The 24582-nt window shown below is 34.4% G+C and overlaps 1 protein-coding gene and 1 pseudogene across 2 annotated transcripts; both read right to left on the minus strand.

Annotated features, from left to right (window-relative positions):
• Nucleotides 1-4872: 4872 nt before the first annotated feature.
• Nucleotides 4873-17122, minus strand: LOC116111268. Of its 2 annotated transcripts, none has more exons than XM_031397466.1 (19): nt 16967-17122; nt 16485-16608; nt 16333-16395; nt 15381-15482; nt 15111-15279; nt 14902-15000; nt 13953-14102; nt 13421-13460; nt 12167-12224; nt 11964-12046; nt 8847-8945; nt 8625-8740; nt 8414-8532; nt 7912-7982; nt 6529-6634; nt 5789-5928; nt 5524-5682; nt 5339-5442; nt 4873-5080 (listed from the first exon to the last, which is right to left on the minus strand). In XM_031397466.1, the coding sequence occupies exons 1-19, from the start codon at nt 17009-17011 to the stop codon at nt 4888-4890; spliced, it is 2040 nt and encodes a 679-aa protein (XP_031253326.1). In that variant the 5' UTR covers nt 17012-17122; the 3' UTR covers nt 4873-4887. The 2 variants fall into 2 exon arrangements, with proteins under 2 accessions (XP_031253326.1, XP_031253325.1); XM_031397465.1 differs by having other exon boundaries at nt 16485-16611; nt 16967-17086.
• A 1680-nt stretch (nt 17123-18802) lies between these two features.
• Nucleotides 18803-22759, minus strand: LOC116111296 (annotated as a pseudogene).
• Between the last annotated feature and the right edge of the window lie 1823 nt (nt 22760-24582).

Genomic DNA, 24582 nt, shown 5'->3' on the forward strand with positions numbered 1-24582 from the left:
GTTTGGGGTCCTTGCCCTATGTTGTCTAAGTCTGGATATCGATATTTTATTATTTTTGTGGATGATTTTTCACGTGTAACTTGGTTGTATTTTATGAAAAATCGTTCTGAACTATTCTCCATATTTTGTACCTTTTATGCTGAAATACAAAATCAATTTACTTCATCTATTAAAATTCTCAGAAGTGATAATGCCAAAGAATATTTTTCTGCTCCTTTCTCCTCCTTTCTGTCTACTAGAGGTATTGTCCATCAGTCATCATGTGTTTATACACCTCAGCAAAATGGAGTTGCTGAACGCAAAAATCATCATTTATTAGAAGTCGCTCGTACTCTCCTTTTTCACATGAAAGTCTACAGAATTTTGGGCAGATGCTATCTCTACAGCATGTCACTTGATCAATCGCATGCCTTCTTCTGTTTTGGGTGGTCAAATCCTGTTCTCCATCCTTTTTCCATCACAACCTTTATTCTCTCTTCCTCCTAAAGTGTTTGGGTGCACGTGCTTTGTTCAAGATGTTAGACCTCATGCATCCAAATTTGAACCTAGGTCCCTCAAGTGCATATTCATGGGTTATTCCCGATATTAGAAGGGTTATCGTTGTTTTTCTCTTGTCCTAGGTAAGTACCTTATCTCAGCTGATGTTTCCTTTTTTGAAACCACTCCATATGTTGAGTCCTCCACTTCATCTACTTCTCTTGAAGCATCCCCTGATGATCTTCTTGTTTACCACATTACCCATCATAGTTCTCTACCATCTCGTCCTCCTATCACCCAAGTATACTCTCGCAGGGTTCACCAGCACCATGAGACACCTGCAGCAACATCTGATCCACTGCCTCTATCGACTGCCTCGCCCTCTGATCTGGTTCCTCCTTCCTCTGACCATGATCATGATCTTCCCATTGCTCTTCGTAAAGGTAAACGCTCTTGTACCTATCCTATCTCCTCATTTGTTTCCTATCACTCTTTGTCTTCATCTTCCAAGTCTTTTATTGCCTCTTTAGACTCCGTGTCTGCTCCCAACTCTGTGTCTGAAGCAATTGCTCATGGTAGGTGGCGAAGGGCTATGGAAGAAGAGATGTTGGCTCTAGAACATAATGATACATGGGTTCTAATGTGATGGGTGGCGAAGGGCTATGGAAGAAGAGATGTTGGCTCTAGAACATAATGATACATGGGTTCTAATGGGGTTGCCTGAAAATAAAAAGGCTATTGGGTGCAAATGGGTTTTCACAATGAAGGCTAATCCCGATGGGACTGTGACTCGGTTGAAAGCTCGGTTGGTTGCTAAAGATTATGCCCAGACGTATGGTATTGATTATTCTAAGACATTCTCCCCAGTGGCTAAAATGACCTCTGTCCGACTATTCATCTCTCTTGCAGCTTCATATTGTTGGCCTCTTCACCAACTTGATGCAAAAAATGCTTTTTTACATGGTAATCTTCTTGAAGAGGTTCACATGGAGCAACCTCCGGGGTTTGTTGCTCAGGGGGAGTCAGGAAAGGTATGCAAACTGAGGAAATCTTTATATGGCTTAAAGCAATCTCCACGGGCGTGGTTTGGGAAGTTTAGCGAAGTGGTAACTCAGTCTGGTTTACATAGGAGTGCTTATGATCACTCCATCTTTTATAAGCAATCTAGTTCTGGCATCATTATTTTGGTTGTTTATGTTGATGACATTATAATCACTAGCAGTGATGATGTTGGCATTCAGAGTTTGAAAAACTTTTTGGCTTCCAAATTTCACACAAAAGACTTGGGTACTTTAAGGTATTTTCTGGGAGTTGAGGTTTCTCGGAGTAAGAAAGGGATTTTTCTCTCTCAATGCAAGTATGTGTTAGATGTGTTGACCGAAATGGGTCTAAGTGAGGCTAAGCCTTGTGACACTCCTATTGTTCCTAATGTGAGATTGAATGCTGAGGATGGAGAGATGTTTGGTGATCCAGAGAGGTACAGACGGATAGTTGAAAAGTTAAACTACCTTACAGTAACCCGTCCAGATATTGCTTTTTCAGTGAGTATGGTGAGTCAGTTTATGTCATCTCCTAGGACATCTCATTGGGATGCGATCCTCCATATTTTGAATTATCTAAAAAGAGCCCCTGGACGTGGGATTCTTTACAGTGATCATGGTCATAGTAAGGTAGAAGGTTTTTCATATGCTGATTAGGCAGGATCCTCTGTGGATGAAATCTTATTTCTTGGAAAAGTAAGAAGCAACCGGTTGTAGCTAGGTCAAGCGCAGAGTCTAAGTATCGAGCTATGGCACAAGTTACGTGTGAGCTCATATGGACAAGACATCTTCTTAGAGAAATTGGGTTTGGTGACCCAGAGACTATGGACTTGTGGTGTGACAACCAAGCAGTCATACATATAGCAAACAATCCAGTCTTTCACGAGAGGACTAAGCATATAGAAGCGGATTGTCACTTTGTACGAGAGAAACTTGAACAAAAGTTAATTGCTATTAATCATGTTAGAACAGGGGAACAACTAGCTGACATCTTCACGAAGTCTCTAGTTGGTAAAAGGGTAACCTATATTTGTAACAAGCTGGGCATGATAGATATATGTGCTCCAGCTTAAGGGAGAGTGTTGGAAACTATGTATATATATAGTGTAAAGGGTATATTTGTAATTATTGAGTGTGTATATATTTGAGTTAGGTGTACTGTTGATATTAGTGAAATATAAAGGTTAGCACTTCCATTGAGTAGATGCACTCTCTTGTTATTTAGTTCGCAATGAGTGATTTTGAGCTTGAGTTAAAAGATTGTGCAATTTTATCATAATTGGGTTTTATGCCTAGAGTAGAAGAATTTTTTTAGACAATGAAGAGAAGATCTCAACATTGTGAGACAAGATTAGATAATGGTCTTTAACCATGGGGTCTAAAAATTTCAAGAAGTGCCCTTCATTTTCACCTTCATGTAAATATGATTTCAGTCAATAAATATACATGTTTATTATTTAGAAAAATGTGAAGATAAAAAAAATTTATTTTTTCTTTTATTTTTCCTCCTTGCTATAGCTACAAAAAAAAATGCAAGCAACAGAGATTGGGATTAATACCTCCGGGGAGAGCAAGCTTTCCTGCATCAAGATTATGAGTAAATATTAGACACATAGAAACAACTAAAATATTAGATTCAACATGAGAAAAAGGATATTTTTGAGGCTGTATAACCACAAGAATATGTAGTGTTCAATAGATGATAAAGTCACCTAATGCCATTGCAACAGAATAAGGATCCCTTGTCGCCAAATCAGAGAGGATTTCCAGAGAATGTCTCACAGCAACAGGATCAGCGAATGAAACCCTACAGTAATACCATGATTAAGACACATTATAAAGTGACACCAGCAAACAAAAGGATCTAAAAGAATATAAGGGAAAACATTAACATGGGACCAAACATTAGAATCAAAAAGAGAGACACAAATACATAAACAATATTCAAATTTGAATTAATACAAGGAAATCGCTGAAGAAAAAGTAAAGACAAAACAAACAAAAAAAACAGTTACAACCAAAATTCAACACTACAAAAGCGGACATTTGTCAGAATTAACATCTGTCTAGAGGAGAATAAGATCTGACAATAAATGTAAATAGGCAAAAAAAAAAAANGACTATGGACTTGTGGTGTGACAACCAAGCAGCCATACATATAGCAAACAATCCAGTCTTTCACGAGAGGACTAAGCATATAGAAGTGGATTATCACTTTGTACGAGAGAAACTTGAACAAAAGTTAATTGCTACTAATCATGTTAGAACAGGGGAACAACTAGCTTACATCTTCACGAAGTCTCTAGTTGGTAAAAGGGTAACCTATATTTGTAACAAGCTGGGCATGATAGATGTATATACTCCAGCTTGAGGGGGAGTGTTGGAAACTATGTGTATATATATAGTGTAAAGGGTAAAGGGTATATTTGTAATTATTGAGTGTGTGTATATATTTGAGTTAGGGTGTATTGTTGACATTTAAGTGAAATAGAGAGAATAACACTGGCTTCCAAGAGTTACAACAAATTCAATTAACATATTTAGTTTGTTACTGGTACAAGGGAAACTGTTTCTCAAAAAAATATAGATCCTAACCCCAACCAGATCTCAAAATTGGTCAATTTAGGCTAATCTAATTTAGATTGAGAAACAGTAACCCTAACCCACCACATTTTCACTTTAATTCGAATCAAGATTAACCCAGATTTGGTAAGACTCGAAAACAGACATCCAAGTCCACACATTGAGGTGGAATGAGTGTTTTGATGTGCTTCCATATGAAAAACTATGTTGGGAATTGGGATGTGCTTACATTGGGTTGACTCAGATTCAAATGCTCAACTGAAACAACACCAGTCAGGAATCTAGTCAGATTGAGTTTACCTGCTTTTCATTTGGCTAATAGATGACACCATGAACCTGTTTATTTTAGAAAGTATTGCAGGTTTGGGTTTGACTTTGCCAGGTATAATTCTCATTTACCTAACTCCTGACCTATGAGTGCTCAAAGAAACAAAATACTAGGTGTAGGTTGAGAAGCTAACTACAAAACAAAACAAGATAGATATTTGTATATCATTCTTTAATTTTGATATTAATACAAAGTCTGAGATTATATATATTCAATCTGTTTAAGATAAATGTAGCAGGGAAACTTTCTGATTTAATGTGGATATGAAGAAACTGAGAGAAAGTAAGATATAAATATTGACAATGCAAAGGCAAGAAGATTACTACTGCATGCAGGAATTTTAAAAAAATTAAAAAATTAAAAAAATTAAAAAATTAAAAAAATTAAAAAATAAAATAGAAGAAGCACTGTATATAATGTTTCATGATTTAATGGGGCGAAGGGCAACAAGTGGGCAATTTAAGGCAGTAGGTGACCTTTCAGAGAGCCGTGATCATTCAGCCTTTGCAATTGATACTGGAGGATGGAAGAATCAAGATAGGATCGAACAGTTTTCCTATATGTTCCGTTAACAAGCAACAGAGGAACAGCTGCTGCTCGCCGTGCCACTGAAAAGGCCATCGCTAAAGCAGGATCCTCTGAAAGTGTTAACCTGTAAAACTACTCACCATCAGTACGGCTAACAATATAAATGCGAAAGGAAAGACAATTATATCCATTTTGATGGAAGAAAGACCAACAACAAATATCTAATAGTAGTATCTTATTACTAATATGAAAACAATGTAACATGAAAGTACCCATATAGAGGATTGAAAGAGATAAAAATGGAGTCCAAGTGCATGCAGAATCCACATGGAAGTGATTTTGGGAAAATAAAATAAGATATAGGACAGAGCAAACTTCATACATGTGTGGACTAAATGTTGGTTTCTGTGAAGGTAACAACAAAGAGGAGAGCCCATCCATAACAGCCTTCAAATCCACAGGCAAGTGCTTGACTTGGCTAACTTTCTGCATCAATAAAGTTTAGGCGTAAAGACAATGTTTGATTTTATACAAAGCCCCCTTAGAACAATCAAACATACATGATACCTCCTGAGTGATGAAAAACAACTGAAAGGATATCTTTTCATAATAGTGGAATGCACCATCAGCAATTGATGGCGATATAATGTGTCTCATAGATCCCCACAGTGTAGCACCTAAATGTGCAAGAAAAGTATCCCGTGCAACTGTGTAGTTTTGATAATCCTGCATAGATATGATTTAGTGCCAACATGTCCTCCCTTTGAAAGCATAATCCAAGCTTGAAACAGGGAAAAAAGTGTCATTTATACTAAAGGGCCAGCTGGCCTACCTCATAAGTGTCACTGAATAGATTCCAGTTTTCCATTCGTTTTAAGGCCTCTATGGCCTTCCTCCTATGATTTTCATCATACTCTTCACCATCAAAAGCCTGAAGCTCATTCTTTAAATCCTGCATTCTCTCGTCAAGCTCTGAAATCGTAGTGATTAAATGTTAGATCAACAGCCACAATTCATGTAAAAAATAGCAGAAATAAGGAATCATTTTTGCACCATAAGCCCAATATACCAGAAACACAAATGGCATTTTTAAGTCCAGAAGTACATCACATTTTTTTTCTAAATTGTCTAGCCCTTAGTCTGAAATATTTGACAGTCTCTTATCAAAACCATAACATTTGACATATTTGTCCAAACTCAAGGGTGGTTCCAGACAAAAGTCTCAATTAGTAATTCTTCAGTGTTGTGTATCTAAGGCAAACATGACAGAGATCCATGAATATTTTTTCTTTTGTGTTTACTATACTACTTGGACATGCATGTGAAAAGCGTAAGAATTGAATTCCACAACAAACAAACAGCAAACTAAGGCTACAGCAAACCAAACAAATTTTAATCAGCCCAACTCCACAACCCAGAACTGGAAGAAAAAAAAAATGAAAGAATACTAATATAAGGACACAAAATTGATTCCAAACTGGACCCAGAAAAAAAAAAAAAAAAAAAATTCATGTACACAGGCAGACTTGATTTGTATTATACAGCAGCTGAAGCTACATTGAACATACTCACCTTCACAAAGAGCAAGTTTAACTTTCCTTCCCTTGCAGTGTTTGAAAGCAAAAAGCTCATAAATATCAATTTCTGCGAGAAGAATATCAATTGCTTGATGATCTTTCTGCAATATTGAATATGATAAATTACAACAGGGTATAGCAAAAACCAGAAAAGAAGAAATTTAAAACACACAACATTATCTAACCTCCCATGTGGTTATTAAAGTTAGTGCCTTTGTGTCTTAAGTTAAAAAAATACGCTCTTGCATAATTCTACAAATTGGATCATAATTTAGAATAACCAAAACCCAAAAAGTTCTCGCAAAACCAAAGAATTACCAACAATTAACTCAAAATACTTTCCTATAACAAGTATTCAAACTACTTCCATACGCACAATCTCAAATATATTTGTGATTGACAATCTAGAGTTATTTTTATGTGCACAAATGCACACTAGACAGTTCTCTAGTACCTTCACCACAACGTGCAATAATAAGAGAGTCAAGCTATATCAACTTAATTTGTAACTTAAATTTGTGACAATTTTTTGCCCATGATTTATGACAATCTAATGGTTGTCAAAGAGAAGTTCAAGACAGTTATTTGCAACTTCTGAACCATTAAATTGCAACGAAGAGATGGCTACTGAATTAATGTCACTAATTTAAATCACAAAATTAAGTTGATAGTCCATATATATAATAAGGAATCGCCACAATGAATAGACACTTGGAATCAATACGTGACATTTACAAATGCCATTCAATGACATAAATAACTTCTATTAATACCATGTGTTCATTAATAATGCAACTTTTTATTTGCTATGATGGACGGTTAATAGACTATATAAGCTCGTGCAGTTCTTGACTTCTTGTAAACAGTTAGAGAGTTTAAGCCGCAAGAGATTGTCAACTAAAGTAATAGTATCCATAGTTGTTAGGCCAAAATACTGAAACACAATTAACAGAGAAAGCTATTAAAACCTCTTTCTTGAACTTTAGAAATTGCTTTAGTCATTGTGAGTTTATGAAAAAACTTTTGTTATGTCAATACGCCGAAATCCATGACCAGATGAAAACAATGCAGTGGGATTTCTTTTAACAACGTTAGATTGAACTTCATTAGAGAAAGATCCCCAAAACCTGACCTCCAGTTCTTCCAGTCTTATGCGAGTGTTCTACTTATAACTTATGATCCTATGCCCTAATCAATTAGAAAACATTTCCAACTAATAGATGTTCAACTAAAAGACTGCCTATGAGCTTATTTTAGTCAATTTCTTTTTGAAGAAATAAGAACAAATTTTCAAACAGTTATTAGTTTCTTAGAGAAAAATAGATGACAGAAGATTTGACATAGTCAATGACTTCTTTTGTCACCACAAAGAACATACATCACCAAACACTGCAAATTTTTCCTGGATAGCATCTTGCAAGCGATCTTCAGCTTCATCTTCAGAAATTTCTGTATAAAATGATATTATGTAAGTAACTATCAGTGAAGAAGATAACAGAAATTGCACAAAAATCTCAATGATGCATACCACCAATAAGCCATATACTAAAAGTAGAAATTGACAACAATACCAATTAGTTAGTCGGCAACCCATGAACCAACCACATGTAGGGTAAATGTCAAAGATTTAATATTGTTCATTTTCTACAGTAAGGCAAAACAATCATGGAGTAAGTGGAAACAAGCAAAACAGACAGTACGTTTATGAACATATCGACCTCACTAAGTAATATATAATAATACGTATTGGTGCCAAGGAACATTGCAGATTTTCTGATAATATATGAACATCAACACCTGCTTTTTTTCCATTGGTAGCTGAGAAAATCTCCATCCCATACAAGAGAATAATTTAATGAAAGAGAAGCTACAGACGGTACCTGCAACCGCACCAATGGTCTTTCCCACATTTGGTAAACTAAGTTCAGTACGAACACCTTCTCCACCAACAGCAGGCCCCCATGAGAAAGGGCCAGCAGTTAAATCAATAAATGCCCACCTGAGACAGTATATAAATTATGCTTCAAAATGCTTTGTGCTTGCATGTGTGTGAGGGAGAGAGATAAAGAGTGAAATAGAGAGAGAAAGAACCTGTCCTTTCCAATCCATGTATCTGTGAGGCATTCCGCATGAAGACCACTAAAGTCCCCAGATTTTAATTTTTTCTCAAGAAGAAATTTTGTATCTTCATTCTTCCCTTTCAATAACTTGAAATATAAATAGAAACAAAGGAATTTTATTAAAAGAAACAAACCTATCATATGGTTGGCATTGCTTCATCAATTTGCATCTCGAAACAAGAAGACCACATACCTGTAAAACTTTGCTCTGAATAATATCAGCAGTGTCCTTGCCTTGATAAAACTTCTCAACGTTATTAAGTGCCTCCAGACAAATGTTGTACCATTCCACCTGAATACAGTAAATCCATGACAACAGCCCTTATGATACAATATTTTATAGAAAATAATGACATCAATATTATATAAAACAATCTGTAGTTGGGAATGTAGTTGAATAATTATTTCAAATTACAAGAGATTCCACATTTTATTGACAACGTCAATGGAATTATCCAACAAAGTGTTTAAAAGTTAGAGGAAACTGAAAACTTTGATCTGGAAATCCAGCACTGATTTATGGCTGATATAACTTAGAATGATAAATTTAGGATTAAAGTGAGACTTAAATTATGCTTCTGTCAGAACATCTTAGGTAAGTTTTGTTTGATTTTTTTTAATTTTAATGGCCACGGTTAACATTTGTAAATAAAATTTAGCAGGACATGAATTTTAGTATTGGTGTATGGATGGCGGGTGGCATCTAGTGAAGTCATTGTTCCATCACATTTAATCCTAGAGCACTTCTAGCAAACCAGGTTTATTTACCAGGAATCAAAGATACATAGTATAAACGTCCAGGTACTCTCTCACTTCAGTATGATACACCACGAAAATTCCAGCAGCTTTCCAGTTTCCATGAGGCTTGAATGTCTTCCTTTCAAGGAGTGATTATTTTCATATCTTCTACTCTATTATTTAGGTCTTTCTTCACAAATTTGATCTTAGTGATCTTTAAGATTGCTTATCTACAAAATCAAACCACACTGAGCTCTAAATTATTCCTGTCAAATCCTAACAGCCTATCTGCTTCCAAAAGCAACTGCAACCCCAATTGCTTAAAAAGCCCTTTTAGGCATAGTAAGTCTTCACCTAGTCCTGAAAGTTCTAACAGCCAATCAACCATAAAAAAAAATTCAAAAGCCAACGAAACTATGCACCATAATTGCATCTCAGCCAACCATAAACTCTCAGCCCAGGAACCCTGGTATTTTTCTTTGTTTCAATTTTTTCCCTCACTATTATATTTAGATAAGACGAGATATTTCATTGAAAGAAGAAATCAATTGCATAAAGGTAAACATATATTCCACCATAATATTGCAAAGTGAAGCAATTAGAAATCTCAAAGAAAAAATAAAAATCATTTTACCTCAATTCTCAAACAAAGAAACATAATACCTTACAAATCACTAATAACTAATGCCAAGAACATACCAAAAAATTAGCCTTATGCCATGAAAATTAAAGCTTCTTAGCTTTTAGATACTAGAACACTCTCCCTCTTTTACTTTACTCTAATTTTTTTTTTTATAGTAAACAGTCAATTTCTACACTTGTATGTATTCTATACCAATATTTCTTTTAGGGCATATTTGGACATCCACATAAACTTAATCTTGAAAAACAAAATATATCCAGAGAATACAATAGATATGGAACCCTAGGACCTCCTAAATGATTCCAACTAGCAAATGATATTAAAATATAAATTTATAACCATATAAAACAGCAAGATCGCATGAAAATTGAAGTTTGGGCTTTCCAGTAGATTCTCCACTCTTTCAACTTTCAGATAAATTGAATAGGCATCAGTGAAGTAACCACTTGACCTAAACACGTTAACTAATAGGTTAGTCCATCAATAGTATATTCGGTTTTGCCACAACCGCTCACTCGCAAAGCTAAAATTTAACAAACTTCTCAAATGTATAAAGCACAAATATAAATGCAGACATGTGGATGGTTCCAATATAGGATCTCATGATCAAACTTACTCTTATATTATGTTTAAATCTACAAGTTTAAATTAATAAAGGTCCACCAGTAACACTTGAGCGCCAACATATTTGGAAAGTTACTCACAATCTAAAGGATCAGTAGCATAGAAGATTAGAACCAACAATAACGCCTTGTATTAATAAATTAACTAGATAAAGCATTGGATAATAATATTAATTATCACATTGGTATGTTCTCTTATCTAAATACACATATCATAACTTTCCCCATTATAGATATTTTAATAAAGATCAAATGGGACTATAGATTAAAATGACACTAATAGAGAAAGAGCAATGACATGATTAAATATTTCAAAAAGTAGGTTCCAAATCTGTACGTGGATATCAATGAAATAAAAATATCAGCCACCGCAACCAATGAAAAAATGGATTGCTTGGAACTGATACTACAATGTTGGCAACCAAAAGGGAAGTGTATCCACTATTAGCTAGTCCAATGAGGTCACAATAGGATATTGCTACCAAAACATTTTATGAACTTGATCTAATATCATATCACAATAAATGAATTTAGATTTGCCGCATAATAGGTCCTATTAAAGGTGCGATAGTGGTCTCATAAGGTATAATTTATCAGTGAATAATTCACAAGATTACTCCTCTTCGACAAAATTTAATGCCAAAGGGAGTGGCAATTTCTCAACTCTTTTTACACCTAAAAAATCCCTCAACCTTCCTTACATGTTCACAAACTTCCAAAATAGCAGCTACTTCTAGGCCCTAAAACCTTGGTAGCAAGAGACTCAACTTAAAAAACCTTTACTTTCTTTATTCCACTATTTTCTCCTATCAAATAAGAACTTTTTGCTTATATAAAAATAGTAACTAACATAATAAGCCCGCAATCCACTTCAAAAGACCAAAACTATATAGGCAAACATATTCAAGAACACAACACTTGAACCCAAAGAAATGTGTTCATTCATTAATCTTCTCATTTTCATCTTGACGAAAGCTCCTTGTTGGAAGAAAAAAAATGCACTACATTATAGATCAGATAATAACAAGTCTCAAAATATCTGCAACTGGAACATACAACAAAGAAAAAGACCAACAATAAAACTACTCGGGCACACAATATCCCTTTCCTTTAAATAAAAACCTCAACTATAAATATGGCAGTTACTTTCTATAAAAACATACAGCAATATTCCCTCAGAGTGTAATCTTCATTTTCCATTTGTCATTTGACCCGACAAAATGAAAATAAATCAAAAACAACTCCTCAGGTAATCAAATACCGTAACATTTACCAGTTTCATAAAGTATGCAAATAGAGTACTAACCGTATCAGTGTCCTCAGCTATTGTCCAGGTAAACTTCGTCATTGGATGCTTTGCATATAATGGTCTCTTAATCTTATTGAGCGCTGTAAATTATTTAGTATTATGAATATCTTAATTCTGGAAATCAATTTGAAAATGATAATAAAAAATTCAAAAACCTCCAGAGAAACATGCATAAATCAGAATTGGACTATCTTTCATACCAAGAAGACTATCTGGAATACTCCCTGACTGAAGAATTTTTGTTTGCAAACTCTTACTCTGTTAAACAGAAAACTGTAAGTGCTGATTGTTTCAACATAATTAAAACATCAAAGGAACAATAAGAGAGTCCTGTATATTTATAAAAGCAGCAAATTTAGCAAGCACCTCAAGTGCTCATTATTTTATTTTTATTCCTTTAAGAAATTCAACAAAAATAAATTAAAAAGTATTGCATAAAAGGGAACAAGCTGTCCACAGAATATCTATGCATGAATGGGTAAAGACAGCCCAAACTAGCCAAAGATACAGAACATACTAAAAGGTTTCCTTTTTTATATAGAAATACTAAAAGGCCCTGATATCCACAAAAACACAAACTATACTCATTTAATCAAATCACTGCAGCCTCCCAATTCTGAACAATAAAGAGAAAGGGTACATCTCAAGAAATTCAAGTGAAATAGAAGCCCAGACTTAGCTTTGTCCCATAAGAATTCAATCCCATCCCCTTTTTTGCCTTCAAAATTATTCTGTTTCTTTTTATCCAAATGACCCAAAACATAGTCATAACAACACATGCCCATTGAACTCTAGCTTTTCCATCACCCCCAAATGCTCAATTTTTTTACTGAAAGGATAGGAACATGAGAAAGGAGCAGCCCTACAGAACTTAGAGGCATAGACAGACCTACATATTGATGCGTGTGGGCTGATGATCCCACTCAAAAAAAAAAAAAAAAAAAAAATCACTAATTTGGTTTGGTTTTTTTCTTTGACCACCCTATATTTGTATTAATGTTTCTAAATTTGACCCCACTCATTTACTTTTTCCCTATGTTATTTATATATTTTTTTTAACTTTCCCCCTCTAAAATTAATTCCTGAGTCCGTCCCTGCTTAGAGTTATAAATAAGATTAGACCCCAACTGCCAAGCTAAAGGGCATTTCAAAAACAAGTGGTCTAAACCCTGAGTCTCTTTTTTACACATAGTCAACCAATTAAGAGGCGTCTTGGGTTTTCTAATCTTGGGTAAGTCATTGGTGTTTTACCAAGGCTAGTGTCCGTTCCAAAATCTTTATTTGTGAAAGAAACTTTTGCTTTCCATACCAGACTTGAGGAATCAAAAAGTAGAATAGGAGTATCATAATATGATTATAATATGGAGAACTAACAAAATCATAAATTCTTAAAGACTCCAATAAGTGGCAAATAGCAAATGGCAAATAGCAGAAGGCAAAAAAGAAACGAGTACCTCTTTAAGAAAAGTTATTTCAGATTTGGATAAACCTCTCCTGGAAAAGATTTTAGAATCAGAAATTGGGGGGAAAATCAATGCAATATATAATAAATTTAATCAATACTTTAGGAACATGCACAACAGTAAAACACTAGAAATAAAAAAAGGTCTGGTAAGTTTATAAGCAGAGAAGATTCTAATGATGGATGGCTTAATTTCTAGTGGGATAAAATTTCATCCTCAGCATCTTTACTTATTCAATTTTATGAATACAGATTAGGAGGTTGTTTTGACTTGAGTTTGGAGTCGACTGTACTGTTTTTATCATCTGCAATGTTTTGGTTCATCGAGTGAACTGCTGGTTTACTATATTGATTATTAATACAATTTTACAGGGTTCTTATGAAAATATATATATATATATATGGTAAGTAGAGACATAGCTGAGAGTACCATGCAATTTTCCCCCAAAAACAAGATTTAACAAGAAATTGAAACCATTAAGCAATGTCACGGTGAATATATATATGCTTCCCAAAGTACTCACCGATATCCATATTTAGCTCTTTTCGCTTCAAGCTTGGGATTCAAAACAAAAATGTTATATGCATTTTCAAGCTGAAGATATTCAACAAGACTGGTAAAAATAACATCCATCATATCAACGTCTACTTGCCAAAGAGCATCTACATCATCCCTGAAGCAACAAAATAGAGTTATTACCAAATCAATAGGAGAGACATTCTATATGAGAACAAAACCCAAAATATAATGTATGATCAGTGTTCCATTAATAAACTCAATAATTTAATCAGAAAAATATAATGAACTTCATGCACAGAGAAGGCATTAACTTACAGAAACTAGTTTCTATACGTACTCATGCAACTTGGGACATGAAACATATTTATCCAATCTCATTAGAAACGAATATGTATTGGGTCTACAGAATAAAGATCAAAGAAGAATCTATACAGGAGCAAGGATTATATTGATTATTCCCTATACTTCTATGAGTTTATTAAGCATACCACTAGCTCATCCAAATATATCCTCTCTGATGAATGAAAATTTTTTATCCACCTATTTTTTGTTTTGGCATCCTTACCCCAATGGGCCCCACAAACACTATATTCTAATATATATTCTGTCTCTCCCCTAATTCTTCTGAATTCCCCCCATTTCTACTTCTTCTTATTGTCCCACATTTCTAACTTGTTCTCTATCTTAGTTCTATCTTTCTATTTCCCATCACTAGGCTAGCTAATACCCGCCACAGATTACAATATGTGGCATATCATGCATGTTCAAAACAGAGAAACTGAAATGACTAAAGCAAGTTACTGATAGCTATAATAGCTAAACAAGATTTTACAAGTTAAATTATAGAAAATAAATCACTTCAGGCACCATGTAGCAACAAGTACCCTGTTGTCTTTCACATACAACAAAGTTAAATTATCAATTGCAAGAATATCAGGACAGGAATAATTCACCTGTTAGAAGACACGTCATCTTTGCGGGCTAAAACTTTTATGGCATGCTCGAAGATAGAAGTAACCTTTTCACCCATTTGTATGGCATGAACAGAAAAACTAGACAAGAAGATATATCATCATAATGATAATAAACTATTAAAGAGAAGCAGAAGTCTACTTCAGTAAGAGAAAGATAAACAAAGATTTAGAGAGAAAAAACTTATTACTTGTAGTTTATGTGACTGATTATGGGAAGGTGATGGCGTTGCACTTTATCTACACTAATTTTGTAAAATGGGGTGAGAACTTCTCCAATTTGTGGAACTCGTGTATGTTCAAAGATGTGATCAATATTCATGAACCAACGCTCAAGTTCATCAGGGTGAAGATTAAAATCTGAAGAATTGAAAAGTAAAATAATCATAGAACCCATAAAATCATTACAGTAATTATAAGTTTTAACCAGTAAGAGAGACATAGTAACTAAAGTTACATACCTTGGTTCCCTTTTCCTTCAAATCCTATAAAAATGAAATTCACAGGTACAGGAACGTACATAGAATCTACTTCCATAAGTTTTAGATAATTTGCAATATTACCTGAAACACAAATCAAGAAAATTAATTAGAAGGCTTAGGTGCTGCCGATGTCCAAAATAATGATCCTTATTTCCTAAGGGATGCTTGAAATATCTTCATTTAAGGTTCAGGAAACAGATAAAAACAGTAAGAAATTAATAATAAACTCAAGGTGCTAATTAAAGAACCTAGTTTTATCACCAAAATTCACTAATATCCCATGTTTAAATTTTGGCTAATTTACATGATTTCAGAACAACCAATGGCATTAAATTTAAAATAGATAAAAACATTGTGATTACCAAGAAGTATTATGAAAATTTAGAGAGATTTAAACAATTTAGGGAAGATGACCCAATATGTTACCATTTACTAAACACATCTTAAGCCCCTGGAAATTTTAAGATTTTCCTTCTCTTATGACAAATAATCAGGAAAAAAGGAAATGGTCTTTGACATGCTTCGGTGCTGGCCCTGAAGTCTTAGGTACAATACCCTCCAAATTGGCCACCAAACCCCAAGGCAAGAAGAAGAACCAGGGAAGTAGGATAGGATGTGCAAATTGTCTTCAACATCTTTACCAGGCCTAAAGTCTCAAGGACAATCATCAAATCCTTGAGTGAGAAGCACCAGTAGTTATAAATTCCACAACAATGCTCAACAAAATTGCTACCCTCTACAGTCATAAGAGAGGTCTCAATTGCAGAAGCACTTCCAAAGATTACGAAAAAGGAGAACTTGCAAAAGGAATTATCTAGGCCCTTTCCAAAGAAGAATACAGTAACATCGTTGTTATAGCAGACAAAGGCCAAACCATTACAATATATGTAGCAGCCTTTTACTAAAAATTTGAAAAACAAAAACTAACTACCTGCCCTGCTGAAATTAAGAGCACCCATTTTGCCAGGGCTGGAAGATTCCAGATCATCAAAATCTGAAAATTAACACACACATAATGAAATTAAAAAGAGTAAGGATAACAAAGCCATTTTAACAATTATGATGAGCATGACAAGTACATACCACCATGTAAAACACCCTCGCTCCAGAATCTACTCCTCTGTTTAAGGTTAAACAAAGAAAAAACCGATGACTTTCCAGTTTTACGATTCCCGGACTCAGCGCCATACGACCCAGATACTAAGAACTGCTAAACATAACTCCATAATTAGTATTTCTTTGAGATAAATCACTACAAATATATAAACAAATAAAATTCTACTTGATTCAGCGGTATATAAATCATGTTCAATTCATTTGAAAAAAAAAATCAAAATTCAAGAAATTCAAGATAAATTAAAGAACTCTATCACAACTGCATCAAGATTCAAAGGTAAGTTCATTACATTATCTCTAACAAAGATTGACCGACGAATTTTATCACAAAATAATGATTCTCTAAAATACCTAAAATGTTGTTTTTAAAATTGGTAGCAAGAATGAAGAAAATGATAATTGAAGGAAAGACGAGAATGAAAAAGAAAATGATGTGAAGTGATGGTTACCAGTAAAAGAAGAAAAATGAAGAAAGTGGATCTGTGATGATCCATTGAGTATGTGATGATGAGTCCAGACTCCAGAGTCGACACACTGCGAACACACCTCTGCCCGACGACCCTGAAATTGTTAAATACGATGGCCGCGAGGAAAATATAATACACGTCATTATTACAGACGTGGAATTTGATGTGTCCGTTCACTGCTGGCTTAAACCCAACAAGGCCATTAACAAAAGAATTCGAGGAAAATAAATAGTACTTTGGGGCGTTAGGTTAAGAAATGTTCGATTACTGATAATATCGATTACTGAAAAAATATATTATCTTACAAAATTATTAAAAATCTTTAGAAAAATATATTTGGTTAATTAGTAGATATGTTATATTAATATGTTTGATTATGTGGAATAAATTAGTGGGTATGTTATTTAAATTATCAAATTGTCCCTTTTTCAAATATTAATATAATATTATTTTTATTATTAATTTTTGAATAATTTCTTTTAACCCTCCAATATTTCAGATTTAGTTAAAACACCCCCGCTTATATAAAACTTTAATTTATTACGAAATCACCCTCACCTCCTGCCACCGCTATCGCTACAGCAAACTACTGCCGAAAGTCTCTAAAAGTCCCCGTCAGTCCCTCGTCGTGACCAAGAGGCTCTGATATGGTCGTTTCTGATCATATTGATGGCCAAAAACGGCCATATCAGGCTAGATGTATTCTCACCAGATCTAGAAGAGATCTGGCCGTTAACAGCCAGTTCCATCGATCTGGCCTGATATGGCCATTTTCATCCATTAATATGGCCGGAAACTGCCATATCGAAGCCTCCCTAAGCCTCCCACCGAATCTTGTTCTTTTTTAGGGACTCTAGCGACTTTTCAGCGGCGGTTCATGGTGGTTGGGTGGTAGTGGTGGTGGTGACTGGGTGGCAGTGGTGGTCTGTAAATTGTTTTAAATATAAGGGCATTATTGTCCAAAATTTTAATTAAACAAGGGTTAGAGAGATAACACTGGCTTCCAAGAGTTACAACAAATTCAATAACATATTTAGTTTGTTACTGGTACAAGGGAAACTGTTTCTCAAAAAAATATAGATCCTAACCCAACCAGATCTCAAAATTGGTCAATTTAGGCTAATCTAATTAGATTGAGAAACAGTAACCCTAACCCACCACATTTTCACTTTAATTCGAATCAAGATTAACCCAGATTTGGTAAGACTCGAAAACAGACATCCAAGTCCACACATGAGGGGGAATGAGTGTTTTGATGTGCTTCCATATGAAAAAATATGTTGGGAATTGGGATGTGCTTACTGGGTGACTCAGATTCAAATGCTCAACTGAAACAACACCAGTCAGGAATCTGTCAGATTGAGTTTACCTGCTTTTCATTTGGCAATAGATGACACCATGAACCTGTTTATTTTGAAAGTATTGCAGGTTTGGGTTTGACTGCCAGGTATAATTCTCATTAACTAACTCCTGACCTATGAGTGCTCAAAGAAACAAAATACTAGGTGTAGGTTGAGAGCTAACTACAAAACAAAACAAGTAGATATTGTTATATCATTCTTTAATTTTGTATAATACAAAGTCTGAGATTATATATATTCAATTGTTTAAGAAATGTAGAGGGAAACTTTCTGATTTAATGTGGATATGAAGAAACTGAGAGAAAGGATATAAATATTGACAATGCAAAGGCAAGAAGATTATACTGCATGCAGGAATTTTAAAAAAATTAAAAAATTAAAAAAATAAAAATAAAATAGGAGAAGCACGTATATAATGTTTCATGATTTAATGGGGCGAAGGGCAACAAGTGGCAATTTAAGGCAGTAGGTGACCTTTCAGAGAGCCGTGATCATTCAGCCTTTGCAATTGATACTGGAGGATGGAAGATCAAGATAGGATCGAACAGTTTTCCTATATGTTCCGTTAACAAGCAACAGAGGAACAGCTGCTGCTCGCCGTGCCACTGAAAAGGCCATCGCTAAAGCAGGATCCTCTGAAAGTGTTAACCTGAAATACTCACCATCAGTACGGCTAACAATATAAATGCGAAAGGAAAGACAATTATATCCATTTTGATGGAAGAAAGACACAACAACAAATATCTAATAGTAGTATCTTAATACTAATATGAAAACAATGTAACATGAAAGTACCATATAGAGGATGAAAGAGATAAAATGGAGTCCAAGTGCATGCAGAATCACAGGGAGTGATTTTGGGAAAATAAAATAAGATATAGGACAGAGCAAACTTCATACATGTGTGGACTAAATGTTGGTTCTGTGAAGGTAACAACAAAGAGGAGAGCCCATCCATAACAGCCTTCAAATCCACAGGCAAGTGTTGACTTGGCTAACTTTCTGCATCAATAAAGTTTAGGCGTAAGACAATGTTTGATTATAACAAAGCCCCCTTAGAACAATCAAACATACATGATACCTCCTGAGTGATGAAAAACAACTGAAAGGATATTTTCAATAGTGGAATGCACCATCAGCAATTGATGGCGATATAATGGTCTCATAGATCCCCACAGTGTAGCACCTAAATGTGCAAGAAAAGTATCCCGTGCAACTGTGTAGTTTTGATAATCTGCATAGATATGATTTAGTGCAACATGTCCTCCCTTTGAAAGCATAATCCAAGCTTGAAACAGGGAAAAAAGTGTCATTTATACTAAAGGGCCAGCGGCCTACCTCAAAGTGTCACTGAATAGATTCCAGTTCCATCGTTTTAAGGCCTCTATGGCCTTCTCCTATGATTTCATCATACTCTTCACCATCAAAAGCCTGAAGCTCATTCTTTAAATCCTGATTCTCTCGTCAAGCTCTGAAATCGGAGTGATTAAATGTTAGATCAACAGCCACAATTCATGTAAAAAATAGCAGAAAAAGGAATCATTTTGCACCATAAGCCCATATACCAGAAACACAAATGGCATTTTTAAGTCCAGAAGTACATCACATTTTTTTTCTAAATTGTCTAGCCCTTAGTCTGAAATATTTGACAGTTTTATCAAAACCATAACATTTGACATATTGTCCAAACTCAAGGGTGTTCCAGACAAAAGTCTCAATTAGTAATCTCAGTGTTGTGATCTAAGGCAAAAATGACAGAGACCATGAATATTTTTTCTTTTGTGTTTACTATAATCTTGGACATGCATGTGAAAAGCGTAAGAATTGAATTCCAAACAAACAAACAGCAAACTAGGGTACAGCAAACCAAACATTTTAATCAGCCCAACTCCACAACCCAGAACTGGAAGAAAAAAAAAATGAAAGAATACTAATATAAGGACACAAAATTGATTCCAAACTGGACCCAGAAAAAAAAAAAAAAAAAAAAAATTCATGTACAACAGCAGACTTGATTTGTATTATACAGCAGCTGAAGCTACATTGAACATACTCACCTTCACAAAGAGCAAGTTTAACTTTCCTTCCCTTGCAGTGTTTGAAAGCAAAAGCTCATAAATATCAATTTCTGCGAGAAGAATATCAATTGCTTGATGATCTTTTGCAATATGAATATGATAAATTACAACAGGGTATAACAAAAACCAGAAAAGAAGAAACTAAAACACACAACATTATTAACTCCCATGTGGGTTAAATAGTGCCTTTGGTCTTAAGTTAAAAAAATACGCTCTTGCATAATTCTACAAATTGGATCATAATTTAGAATACCAAAACCAAAAAGTTCTCGCAAAACCAAAGAATTACCAACAATTAACTCAAATACTTCCTATAACAAGTATTCAAAAACTTCCATACGCACAATCTCAAATATATTTGTGATTGACAATCTAGAGTTATTTTTAGTGCACAAATGCACACTAGACAGTTCTCTAGTACCTTCACCACAACGTGCAATAATAAGAGGTCAAGCTATATCAACTTAATTTGTAACTTAAATTTGTGACAATTTTTTGCCCATGATTTATGCACATCTAATGGTGTCAAGAGAAGGTCAAGACAGTTATTTGCAACTTCTGAACCATTTAATTGCAACGAAGAGATGGCTACTGAATAATGTCACTAATTTAAATCACAAAATTAGTTGATAGTCCATATATATAATAAGGAATCGCCACAATGAATAGACACTTGGAATCAATACGTGACATTTACAAATGCCATTCAATGACATAAATAACTTCTATAATACCATTGGTCATAATAATGCAACTTTTTATTTGCTATGAGGACGGTTAATAGAATATATAGCTCGTGCAGTTCTTGACTTCTTGTAAACAGTTAGAGAGTTTAAGCCGCAAGAGATTGTCAACTAAAGTAATAGTATCCATAGTGTAGGCCAAAATACTGAAACACAATTAACAAGAAAGCTATTAAAACCTCTTTCTTGAACTTTAGAAATTGCTTTAGTCATTGCGAGGTTATGAAAACTTTTGTTATGTCAATACGCCGAACCAGACCAGATGAAAACAATGCAGTGGGATTTCTTTTAACAACGTTAGATTGAACTTCATAGAGAAAGATCCCCAAAACCTGACTCCAGTTCTTCCAGTTTATGCGAGTGTCTACTTAACTTATGATCCTATGCCCTAATCAATAGAAAACATTTCCAACTAATAGAGTGTTCAACTAAAAGACTGCCTTGAGCTTATTTTAGTCAATTTCTTTTTGAAGAAATAGAACAAATTTTCAAACAGTTATTAGTTTCTTAGAGAAAAATAGATGACAGAAGATTTGACATAGTCAATGACTTCTTTTGTCACCACAAAGAACATACATCACCAAACACTGCAAATTTTTCCTGGATAGCATCTTGCAAGCGATCTTCAGCTTATCTTCAGAAATTTCTGTATAAAATGAATTATGTAAGTAACTATCGTGAAGAAGATAACAGAAATTGCACAAAAATCTCAATGATGCATACCACCAATAAGCCATATACTAAAAGTAGAAATGACAACAATACCAAAAGTTAGTCGGCAACCCATGAACCAACCCCATGTAGGGTAATGTCAAAGATTTAATATTGTTCATTTTCTACAGTAAGGCAAAACAATCATGGAGTAAGTGGAAACAAGCAAAACGACAGTACGTTTAGAACATATCGACCACTAAGTAATATATATAATACGTATTGGTGCCAAGGAACATTGCAGATTTTCTGATAATATACTGAACATCAACACCTGCTTTTTTTCCATTGGTAGCTGAGAAAATCTCCATCCCATACAAGAGAAATTTAATGAAAGAGAACTACAGACGGTACCTGCAACCGCACCAATGGTCTTTCCACATTTGGAATAAGTTCAGTACGAACACCTTCTCCACCAACAGCAGGCCCCCATGAGAAAGGGCCAGCAGTTAAATCAAAAATGCCCAAGAGACAGTATATAAATTATGCTTCAAATGCTTTGTGCTTGCATGTGTGTGAGGGAGGAGAGAAGAGTGAAAGAGAGGAGAAAGAACCTGTCCTTTCCAATCCATGTATCTGTGAGGCATTCGCATGAGACCACTAAAGTCCCAGATTTTAATTTTTTTCAAGAAGAATTTTGTATCTTCATTCTTCCCTTCAATAACTTGAAATATAAATAGAAACAAAGGAATTTTATTAAAAGAAACAAACCTATCATATGGGTGGCATGCTTCATCAATTTGCATCTCGAAACAAGAGACCACATACCTGTAAAACTTTGCTCTGAATAATATCAGCAGTGTCCTTGCCTTGATAAAACTTCTCAACGTTATTAAGTGCTCCAGACAAATGTGTACCTTCCACCGAATACAGTAAATCCATGACAACAAGCCCTTATGATACATATTTTATAGAAAATAATGACATAAATTATATAAAACAATTGTAGTTGGGAATGAGTTGAATAATATTTCAATTACAAGAGATTCCACATTTTATTGACAACGTCAATGGAATTATCCAACAAAGTGTTAAAGTTAGAGGAAACTGAAACTTGATCTGGAAATCCAGCACTGATTTATGGCTGAAAAACTTAGAATGATAAATTTAGGATTAAAGGGAGACAAATTATGCTTCGTCAGAACATCTTAGGTAAGTTTTGTTTGATTTTTTTTAATTTTAATGGCCCGGTTAACATTGTAAATAAAATTTAGCAGGACATGAATTTTAGTTGGTGTATGGATGGGGGTGGCATCTAGTGAAGTCATTGTTCCATCACATTTAATCCTAGAGCACTTCTAGCAAACCAGGTTTATTTACCAGGAATCAAAGATACATAGTATAAACGTCCAGGTACTCTCTCACCAGTATGACACACCACGAAAATTCCAGCAGCTTTCCAGTTTCCATGAGGCTTGAATGTCTTCCTTTCAAGGAGTGATTATTTTCATATTTCTACTCTTATTTAGGTCTTTCTTCACAAATTTGATCTTAGTGATCTTTAAGATTGCTTATCTACAAAATCAACCACACTGAGCTCTAAATATTCCTGTCAAATCCTAACAGCCTATCTGCTTCCAAAAGCAACTGCAACCCCAATTGCTTAAAAAGCCCTTTTAGGCATAGTAAGTCTTCACCTAGTCCTGAAAGTTCTAACAGCAATCAACCATAAAAAAAAATTCAAAAGCCAACGAAACTATGCACCATAATGGCATCTCAGCCAACCATAAAATCTCAGCCCAGGAACCCTGGCATTTTTTTTGTTTCAATTTTTCCCTCATATTATATTTAGATAAGCGAGATATTTCATTGAAAGAAGAAATCAATTGCATAAAGGTAAACATATATTCCACCATAATATTGCAAAGTGAAGCAATTAGAAATCTCAAAGAAAAAATAAAAATCATTTTACTCAATTCTCAAACAAAGAAACATAATACCTTAAAAATCACTAATAACTAATGCCAAGAACATACCAAAAAAATAGCTTTGCCATGAAAATTAAGCTTCTTAGCTTTAGATACTAGAACACTCTCCTCTTTTACTTTACTCTAATTTTTTTTATAGTAACAGACAATTTCTACACTTGTATGTATTCTTACCAATATTTCTTTTAGGGCTATTTGGACATCCACATAAACTTAATCTTGAAAAACAAAAATATCCAGAGAATACAAAGATATGGAACCCTAGGACCTCCTAAATGATCCAACTAGCAAATGATATAAAAATAAAATTTAAAACCATAAAAACGGCAGATCGCATGAAATTGAAGTTTGGGCTTTCCAGTAGATTCTCCACTCTTTCAACTTTCAGATAAATGAATAGGCATCAGTGAAGTAACCACTTGACCTAAACACGTTAACTAATAGGTTAGTCCATCAATAGTATATTCGGTTTGCCACAACCGCTCACTCGCAAAGCTAAAATTTAACAAACTTTCAAATGTATAAAGCACAAATATAAATGCAGACATGTGGTGGTTCCAATATAGGATCTCATGATCAAACTTACTCTTATATTATGTTTAAATCTACAAGTTTAAATTAATAAAGGTCCACCAGTAACACTTGAGCGCCAACAAATTTGGAAAGTTACTCACAATCTAAAGGATCAGTAGCATAGAAGATTAGAACCAACAATAACGCCTTGTATTAATAAATTAACTAGTAAAGCATTGGATAATAATATTAATTATCCACTGG

The sequence above is a fragment of the Pistacia vera genome, unplaced genomic scaffold, assembly GCF_008641045.1.
Source record: "Pistacia vera cultivar Batoury unplaced genomic scaffold, PisVer_v2 Contig630, whole genome shotgun sequence".
NCBI lineage: Eukaryota > Viridiplantae > Streptophyta > Magnoliopsida > Sapindales > Anacardiaceae > Pistacia > Pistacia vera.